This window comes from Pteropus vampyrus, unplaced genomic scaffold (genome assembly GCF_000151845.1).
Source record: "Pteropus vampyrus isolate Shadow unplaced genomic scaffold, Pvam_2.0 Scaffold251, whole genome shotgun sequence".
NCBI lineage: Eukaryota > Metazoa > Chordata > Mammalia > Chiroptera > Pteropodidae > Pteropus > Pteropus vampyrus.
The window spans coordinates 488,392-497,822 of NW_011889032.1; the positions used below are offsets into that span (position 1 = coordinate 488,392).

At 50.4% G+C, this 9,431-nt stretch overlaps 1 protein-coding gene and 1 pseudogene across 1 annotated transcript in view; both read left to right on the forward strand.

Moving 5' to 3' along the window:
- Positions 1-7,156, forward strand: part of TPST2 (tyrosylprotein sulfotransferase 2) — a 37,596-nt gene extending 30,440 nt beyond the window's left edge. The window contains exon 2 of the mRNA XM_011374641.2: positions 6,223-7,156. Coding sequence (XP_011372943.1) covers positions 6,287-7,132 — 846 coding nt within the window. The 5' untranslated portion in view covers positions 6,223-6,286 and the 3' untranslated portion in view covers positions 7,133-7,156. The remainder of the gene's footprint in view (positions 1-6,222) is intronic.
- Positions 7,157-9,307: 2,151 nt separating this feature from the next.
- Positions 9,308-9,425, forward strand: LOC111729212 (annotated as a pseudogene).
- Positions 9,426-9,431: the final 6 nt, after the last annotated feature.

The window sequence follows — 9,431 nt, forward strand, 5'->3', positions numbered from 1 at the left end:
TGGCATGGTTCCCCTTCCCACCATGGGCATTTCCTTCCATGTATCTATTACAGATATAATTACTGTCTCATATGCTTATTTCCTTGCTCCCCACTAGAATTTCGCTCCATGAGGGCAGGGGCCTTTGTCTACTATCCCTGGTGTGTTGCAGCATCTTGATCAGTACCGAGCACATAGTAGGTGCTCAGTAAACATTTGTGGAATGAATGAATCTGGGTCTAAAGAGATCTCAAAGACTGATCAGCCCTCTCCCCCACCCCTCCCTTCCAGTGGTCATTCAGAGCAGCCAACTGGGCAATGGAAAGAATGAGCAAAGCCTCCTCCCATCTCTTCCTGCTGCCCCCATTTTACGAGCCGCCATGACACAATGCGCAGGACGTCATCTTGGGACAGAGCCAGATTTGGAAACTGGCTTTTCTTCTTACGAGTTGTGGGCTTCTGCTAACTACTTCAACTCTCAGAGCTCCAATCTCCTTATTATCAGATGGAGATAAACATCCCCACCTTGAAAGTTTCTACTGAGGATGAAATTAGAAAACGAAAGCCAATATGTAAATAGCCCTCACTGTGTGCCAGGTGCTTTCTGACATGCTCAGACTTATTGACACCTTCCAGTTCTTCTATGAGGCTAGTTCCTTGTTCACAATGGCCACATTTCAAGGGTCCAGGTGCCACATGTGCGCCTTCTGTGAGGCAGTATTAATCATTCCCATTTTATAGACGAGGAAACTGAGGCTCAGAGAGAGTAAGTGACTTGTTAAGGTCACACAGCCAGTAGCTGGTGGAGCTAGGATTTGAGCCCAAGCAGTCTGGCCCCCTACTATTCCTGCCATATAAAATTTTTAAAAAATACTAGTTGTTTGATGATCACATAGAAAGACAATACAACAATACCACGAAAGTATGTTTTTAGGAGAAAAATGTTATCACCTGCCACCAGAATACCACCCCTGGTGGCATTGTGGCATTTTGAGTCTTTTTCCTTCTTGTCTTTTTTTTTTTTTTTTGGTTTGCATTTGCTGGTTGGTTTGGTTGATTTGGTGTTCACTTTTTTGGTAAAGTTTTGCTTACCCGGCACCCACATGGGTCCTTGTCATCCATAAATTAGAGAGCCAGGGCCCTCGCCCTCCTCACCAGAGGATAAAACGAAGTAGGGCATGGAAAGCCCTCGGCCTGGTGTTAAATACACAGTGGTGAATAATAAATGCTGATATTCCTCCTATAAGAAAAGGAGGGCTCTTCCGTCCCCACCCCCATGCTTCCCATTTGTCTTCTGAGTCCAACAGAATGTACAAATGATGGGACCATTCTAGGCCAGGAGTCCACAAACTGTAAATGTCCAGATAGTAAATATTGCAGCCCATAGGGTTTTTGTTGCTGCTTTTCTTCCCTTCCTCTCCCGCTTCTGTCCTCCCCCTCATTCTCCTCTCCTTCTCTTAAAAAAAAATATAAAAGCCATTCTCAGCTGGCAGGCCGGACGAAAGCAGGCCGAGGGCCAGTTTGCCCACCCCATTCTAGATCTGCACTGTTCAGTACAGTGGCTACTGGCCACCATATGACTGGACACTTGAAACGTGGCCAGTGCAAATGAGGGGGTGAATTTTAAATTTTCTTTAATTTTACTTTAAATTTAAATACCTACGAGTGGCTAGTGCTTCACTTGGGACACGAAGTCCTAAGTTACTGAAGGCTGACAGCCCTGTCCCTTTGCTCTGAAAGGCTGAGCTCTCTGGCATTTCAAGGGCCACTTGAGGGAAGCTGGGCCCAAGCCATCTTGCCTCTGGAAGAGCTTCAAGTGCCTGGTCCTTAATTGTTCTTATTTGTTCCAAGAGGCAGGCCTCCCATCATTGGCCACCCATGCCCCAGGAGTGACAGGCCTGTGTATTCTGTAGTTTGGGGGCGGGGTAGGGGGCTGGTTGCTGTGGTAACACCTGGAAACCCTTTACCATCTGGATTTAGATGTACTAATTGGGCTGGTATTTCAGGGATCAAAAAACAAAAAAAACAAAAAACAAGCAAACTGGGTAGAAGTGAGGAGTCAGGGACTAGGAAGGAAGAGAGGACGGAGAAATGTAGCAACAGCCTGTACCCGGCCCATACTCATCATGGCACAAATAAAATAACAGCTGAGGTTTTTGAGTACTTGCTATTATCTTGTCAAAACCTTTCAACAGCCCATTTTACAGAATGGGAAAACTGAGGCTCAGAGGGGTGACAGTCTGTGTAGTCAGCAGGTCATCTAAGAACTGTGTTCTTAACCAGCCTGCCTCCTGGAATGGGACCAAGGGGGGACCAAGGTCGAGCCTTACGCTCAAAATGTGATTCTGCTAAGTGAGTTCCCCTCATGGGCCTCAAGTGCCCCATCAGTAAAATGGGTTGGCAGAGACCCAAGGGCTCCACAAGGCCACAGTGCCTTAGCTCAGATCTCAGCTCATGCCTCTCTGCCTGAGAAGTGGGCCAGTTCATTCCCTGTAGGACCATTTGAGTTCAGACCCCAGCTGTAACATCTTGGGCTGAGATGGTCTCCCCCTGTAGTACAGCTTGTCTTCCAGAGTACTTTCCCCCAAAATCACTATTTCTTGCCCTTGGGGAGCCTGACATCCTCCTCTGCCCATCTGAGAGGGCCCAGCCCCTCTCTATAGCACCCACCCATCTCCTCTGCTCTGCAGGGTTCAGCCAGTGGACAGCCTTGGCAAGTGGTCACTAGGGGTAGAGCCCAGGGATGAGAGTACCCAGTGAAGTTAAGTGCAGCCCAAAGGGCCCCAGAGTCTTGGCTCCTCCTGAGACAGCCCTAGGCACAGCCACCTGCACACCCCCAGCCTCCATTATTGGGCAGCTGAGCAAACACGCCCCCCACCCCCACCCCGTGCAGCATTCTCTCTTAGAAATCTGGTGCTAGACAGAGTTGGATCCCAGCAGCAGAGGGAGGGCAGGCCTGTGCTCCTCCATGTCTCTTAGGAAGCTGATTCTCCTGGTGATCAAATAGAGAAGGCCGAGTCCCAGAGCGGGCAGGGTCTTACCCAGAGTTGCTGAGCAGATTCAAGGCCACAATCCAAACCGTCTGCGTCCTATTTTACCAGTGCTAGTGCTTTTGATGTGCTTACTCTGCTCACTCAGCACTTCACACAAGTTCCTGAACCTCATAATAACTCTCTGAGAAAAGGTTATTATTATCCCTTTTTATTTTCGGAGGAGAACATAGAAGCTCCGAATGGTGAAGTCCCTTGTCCAGATCACCAGCTGGCAAGTGTCAAAGGCGGGATTTGAACCTGGGCTTTCAGGGCTCCAAGTCCGAGGCTCTTACCCATCCTTCTCACTGCCAGGATGTCAGGACACCTCCCTTGACAGGGTCCAACAGGGTGGTGGGATGGAGGGCAGGCCCAGGTTCCTGGGCTGGGCTCTGTGGCCCCTCCTAGAGTGGCTCTGGGTCCCTGGCTCTAAGTGGTCAGGAAGCTGCCTTCTGCTTTGTGGGTTCTCAGCTGCTTTCTCTCTGCCAAGTCACCCTGCTTTTGCTTCTCAAGCCATCCTTCAGATCTTGCCAGCAGCCGGTTTCTGGGGAGAGGTTCTCTAGCTATTTTCCACTGTTCAGAGAGGCCAGTGACCCCAGGAGACTCATCTTTGCCAATCACTTCTAGAACCCTCCCAGCAGCCCTTTGAGGTCAGTGGACCCACCTTTCTTTGCAGCTGAGGAAACTGTGGCTTAGCTGGAGGAAGTGACTCTCCCAAAGCCACATGGCCAGGAAATGCCATGGCCTCTCAGCAGTTTCAACCCCAGGCCCAAGACTGTTGTGTTCCCTTGGCTCTGGTGTTTATTTTCCACTTGCTGCGGACTAAGGAGTCCCGGGGAGCCCAGTCCCTTGTGGGTGTATTGGTCCAGCTGCAAACCAGATCCTTTGGTTGTTTTGGCTGCACCGCATGTCTGAAAAGGAATGCTGTCTTCACACTTCCTTCCCTCCAGGCCCTTTACTGTTCCCTAGGCCGCTGGCAGCTCCCAAGTCACGTGGGTTCTTTCCTACCTGTGCCTTGGTACTGGCTGCTCCCTTTGCCAGGAACACCTTTCTCTCTCCTCTACCTGGCTATTCCAAACTCCACCTCTCCACTGTTAGAACTCGGGACGAGGGCTGCCTTCTGTAGGAAGTCTTCCCTCACCTACTCAATAGAACCCATCACTCCCTTCCAGGTGTGGGTTCACAGTGTGCATGGACGTGGGGGCTGAGGCTGTATCTTTTAGCTCCACAGTCCAACTCCCAGCAACAGTAGGTGCTCATTAAATGTTAGAATAAATGAATAGCCAGTCATCGTGGTCGAAATCTTTTAAATGCTCCCCACCTGCCGGGTGCGTTCTTAAGTTCTTAAGAGGGTCATTTAATGTTCATGATTAACCTTTAATGTTGACACTCATCAACCCATTTTACAGATGGGGCTCAGAGAAGTGAAGTCTGTTGCCCAAGCTCACACAGCCACACAGGAAGTGGCAGAGTTGGGATTCAAACCAAGCCTACCTTACTCTCTGAAGGCCCAGAGATCTCAAGCCCTTTGATTCTGGAAGATGAGAGAGGAAGCGAAGTCTCAGAAACAGAGCAACGGCAAGGCAGAGAAGGGCTGGGGTGGTTAGAGGTTGGCTGATTGTCCGTCCGTTGTCTGAGTCTGCATTTTCTGTATTGGACAACAGTTGTAAAATTGAAAGGCCTTAAGGATAAACTGGGGAGGAGGGCAGATCTGTCATTTGAGGTGACCAGAGAAGGGGGTAGCTGAGCTGGGTGGGCCCTACTTTTCAAACAAGTTCTTATCTATAGAATTGCCATTGAAGTCTGATCATCTTTATTAGCAGTGCCTGGGAGGGTTGAGAGCATAGGCTCAGGGTCATAATTCATGTCCTAAGTCATCCTTTCCCTCTGTCACCCCCATAGTCTCAGCATCCCTGAGGTTTCCTGGGACACCAGCAGGAGACTCCAGACTGACCTCCCTACCTCTGTTCTCTCTCCTACAGGCCCTCTCTCCAGGGGCTGCCCTTAGAGTAAGTCCGTTTCCTTCCCCTGTCCCCTTGCCTTGCAGCCAGCTGCCTCCTGTCTTCCGCTCCCTCCCCTCCAGCCCCAGCAGTCTCCTCTCAGGTTCCCGAACACTCCACACCCTCCGCCATCTCGGATCTTTGCACTCTCTGTTCCCTCTGCCTCGAGCACCCTTCCCACATTTCCACACATCTTCACATGGCCAGCTCCTTCTCATTTAGGTCTTGGCTTGGATGTCACTTCCTCCAAGATGCCCTCTCTGCTTGGTCCCTCTCACAGTGTTCAGCTCATTTCTATGCAGGTTGTTACCACAGCCTGGCAATAGCATGTATACCGTTTGCATCCCCGACTAGGACATAAGCTCCTCGAGGCCAGAGGCCTGGCTGTCTCATGTCCCCAGCCCTGAGCACCGTGTCTGGCACCTTTTCGTGTTTCATAAGTATTTAATGAATGAAGATGGAATGAATAGATGGGGATTTGAGAAGAAACCCAGACCACGATATTCTGCACCTTCTCCTGAAAAACAGCTCCTACAGCTGCAGAGTGTGGTCATTCAGAGCAGACTCCAGAGCTGGCTGGCTGGGATCTGATTCTAGGACTCTGACTTGGCTGCTTTCCAGTCAAGTGCCTGTGAGCAACCTCACCACGCATCAGTTTCCATCCTCTCTCGTAGCACTTTCTCTGTACCAGGCCCTGCTCATTTAACCAAGACATAGTCCATAAATGTTTATTGAGCACCTAGCAGGTGCCAGGCTCTGTGCTAGGAGCTGGGGAGACAGCCGTGAACAAAACAAGCAAAAACTGTGTCCTTGTGAAATGATGCGCTGCTGGAGTCTGACGTTCTAGTGCATTATTATTGTCCACATTTTGATAATCAGTTTAAAAATAATTACTACTCTGTCCATTGATCAGATGAGGAAACTGAGGCACTGAGAGATGAAGGAACTGAGCAAGATCCCACAGCTAGGAAATGGCGAAAAGAGATTTGAACCTAGGTCGTCTGGCTCCAGCATCCTCTGGGGTGATAATAGCACCTACCCTGAAGGTGGTTGGAAGATCTCATGTGTTAAGATAGATGAAGTGCCCGGTTTGGTGAGCGAGTTCTCTGCTGTGACTGTCTGCATCCTCACGTTTGCTGTCATTGGGGTCTGTATGGTAAAGGGCTCGCAGCTCACAGACCTCCCTGACCACGTGTACCCTTCTCTCTCCTCAGATGTGAGCCTGGCGGGCCTCCCATTGACCTGTCGCTGAAGCAGGCCCCCCACCCCAGGCCCACTATGCGCCTGTCGGTGCGGAGGGCGCTGCTGGCAGCCGGCTGTGCCCTGGCCCTGGTACTGGCGGTTCAGCTGGGGCAGCAGGTGCTGGAGTGCCGGGCGGTGCTGGAGGGTCCGCGGAGCCCCCGGTGGGCCATGCGACCAGAGCAGGAGGACTTGGTGATGACGGGCATGGACCACGTGGAGTACCGTTATGGCAAGGCCATGCCACTCATCTTCGTGGGTGGCGTGCCCCGCAGCGGCACCACACTGATGCGTGCCATGCTGGATGCCCACCCTGAGGTGCGCTGTGGCGAGGAGACCCGCATCATCCCGCGCGTGCTGGCTATGCGCCAGGCCTGGTCCAAGTCGGGCCGTGAGAAGCTGCGGCTGGACGAGGCCGGCGTGACAGATGAGGTGCTGGACGCCGCCATGCAGGCCTTCATCCTGGAGGTGATCGCCAAGCACGGAGAGCCTGCTCGTGTGCTCTGCAACAAGGACCCCTTCACCCTCAAGTCCTCAGTCTACCTGTCACGCCTATTCCCTAACTCCAAGTTCCTGCTGATGGTACGGGACGGCCGGGCCTCTGTGCACTCTATGATCACACGCAAGGTCACCATTGCAGGCTTCGACCTCAGCAGCTACCGTGACTGCCTCACCAAGTGGAACAAGGCCATCGAGGTGATGTACGCCCAGTGTATGGAGGTGGGCAAGGACAAGTGCCTGCCTGTGTACTACGAGCAGCTGGTGCTGCACCCCAGGCGTTCCCTCAAGCTCATTCTCGACTTCCTTGGCATCGCCTGGAGCGATGCTGTCCTGCACCATGAGGACCTCATTGGCAAGCCTGGTGGCGTCTCCCTGTCCAAGTGAGTGGAGCCCCCGATGCTCCACCCACACCCCTAGTCCTAGAGTCGGAGGCACTAGGTGGGAAGATGGTCTCAGCCTCTCTGAGCTGTGTGGCCTTAGCCAAGTCACTATGCCTCTCTGAGTCTCAGCTGCCTCTGTTGTAATGGAGAAGATCTGAGAAAGGGGCTGGTCCGGAGCAGGGCCTTGAACCGGATATCCCAACTCATAGTTCTGTGGCATTGAGCAAATCACTTATACCTCTCTGTGGCTCATCTTCATTATCCAAAAATAGGGGGGCAATTGCTTTTTTCTGACAGAATCAGCAAACTTTGAATATGCTTCGTAGCAAGGCTGTAGTGGGTAAAGGTTAAGAACATGAATTCTGGAACCAGGCTGTCTGGGTTCAAATCCCAGCTCTGCAACTTCCTAGCTGTGTGACCTTGAGCAAGTGGCTCAACCTCTCAGTGCCTGCATTTCCTCATCTGTAACATGGGGCTATGATCCATCTACCTTATAAGTAGATACCTATCAGCATCAAATAGGGTAAAACATGTTAGGGGCTACTATTACTATTATTATTGTTATCATTGTTAGTGTTGATATTGCTTTTATTGGAATACTCATCATCCTCAACCTCACTACCATTTAATGAGCGCCTGCTCTGTGGCAAGCACTGAGTTAAGTCCCCAACAAACATCATTCCTTTAATCACCACAGCAACCCGAAGACACAGGACCTTCACTTATCCTATTTTGTAGTTGAAGAAACTGAATCTCAGAGAAAAGTTACTGGCCTAAGGCCACACAGCTGGCAAAGCGTGGTGCTGAGACTTAAGCCCAGGTGTGATGGACTCCAGAGCCTGTGCTCTCTCAAGCTCTCCGTGTTCAGAACTTCCCCTCCTCCCACCCTTCTTCTGTCCCTTGCTCTCTTCCTTCCTCCTTTGGGAAGAAAGTGCAGGGTCAAAGTGCGCTATCTCTGTATCACCATCTGATCAGGCTGGAGCATCCTGGAGAGCCCAGAGAAAGAGTGGTCCTTCCCAGGACGTGCCTCTTGATTTTCTTCATGGCTGGTCCCTGTCAGGCTCCATTCCCAAGAGCTCCTGAGTGGAGCTGGGGGGTTACAGCAGCTCTCCCCAAGCAGTGAAGTGCCCATGTGCTGAGTACCCTAGCTGGTTGGTGCTGGAGCTGGGGTTTTGTAAATTCTCATGGCAAAACACCAGATTGCCAAAGGAACACATCTTTATTGCAGGGAATTGGGAAAACACACTAAACAAGAAAGGAAAACAATCCATAATTCCATGACTCAGATTTTGACATATGTCCTGCTGGACCTGTGTCAGGGAACATTGATAAAACGTTTTCCTCTGTAACCTTTTTCCACTTTGTATTTGGGACCACTTGCTCATGGCCCCCCAGCACTTCTCTGTGATGTCACTTTGGATGGCTGCATAATAATCCACTACACAGATCACCATGTCTAATATCCCCTATTTTTAGACACTGGTTATTTCTAGTTTTATTGACCCACAGCAAGCATTTCTCACATTCATGTTCTGGGTCGTGTCTGTGTTATTTCTGTCCACAAAGCCCCAGAAATAGAAGGGTTGTGGCAAGGGCCAAGTACATATTTAAGATCTCTGACACACCGACTAGAGTTGAGACTTAAATCCAGGTCTGCAGACTCCAAATCCCTGCTCTTCCCACCAGTCCACACCTTTTCACCCTCCCCAGTTCTCTCCCCGATCCTGTCTTCCTTTTGCTACATCTTTTTGTATCTGTTCTTCTCCAAGTTACCTCTTATTGGGATGGAAGCATCTAGAAATAGACCCTCCAGCCTGGGAATTCCCCACCTTTCATCATGGAGGGCCCCCAAACTGGTAGAATCTCCACGATTCTGATGGCTGGGTAAGCTTGTTATAGGGGAACATAAGGAAGTACGTTTAAGATGATGGTGGTGCATCGTAACAGCAAAAACTTGAAAGCAACGTAAGTGTCCGTCTTTAGGAGAATTTAAAAATGTGCTACGGAGGAATACTACACAGCTGGAAAAAGAAGGTGGTGTTGAGTAGAAAAAAATAATTTCCAATAAATAGAGCATATAATTTCTGTTTTAGAAACTGCAGACAAAACCACAGATTTTCTGTGTGTATGTATGTGGGAGAGGGAGCGAGAAAAAGCTAACACTTACTAAGACCTAACAGTCTACAGCCATGCCACCCTGAACATGCCCGATCTCGTCTGATCTCAGAAGCTAAGCAGGGTCAACCTGGTTAGTACATGGATGGGAGACCACCTAGGAAGACCAGGTGCTGTAGGCGTAAAAA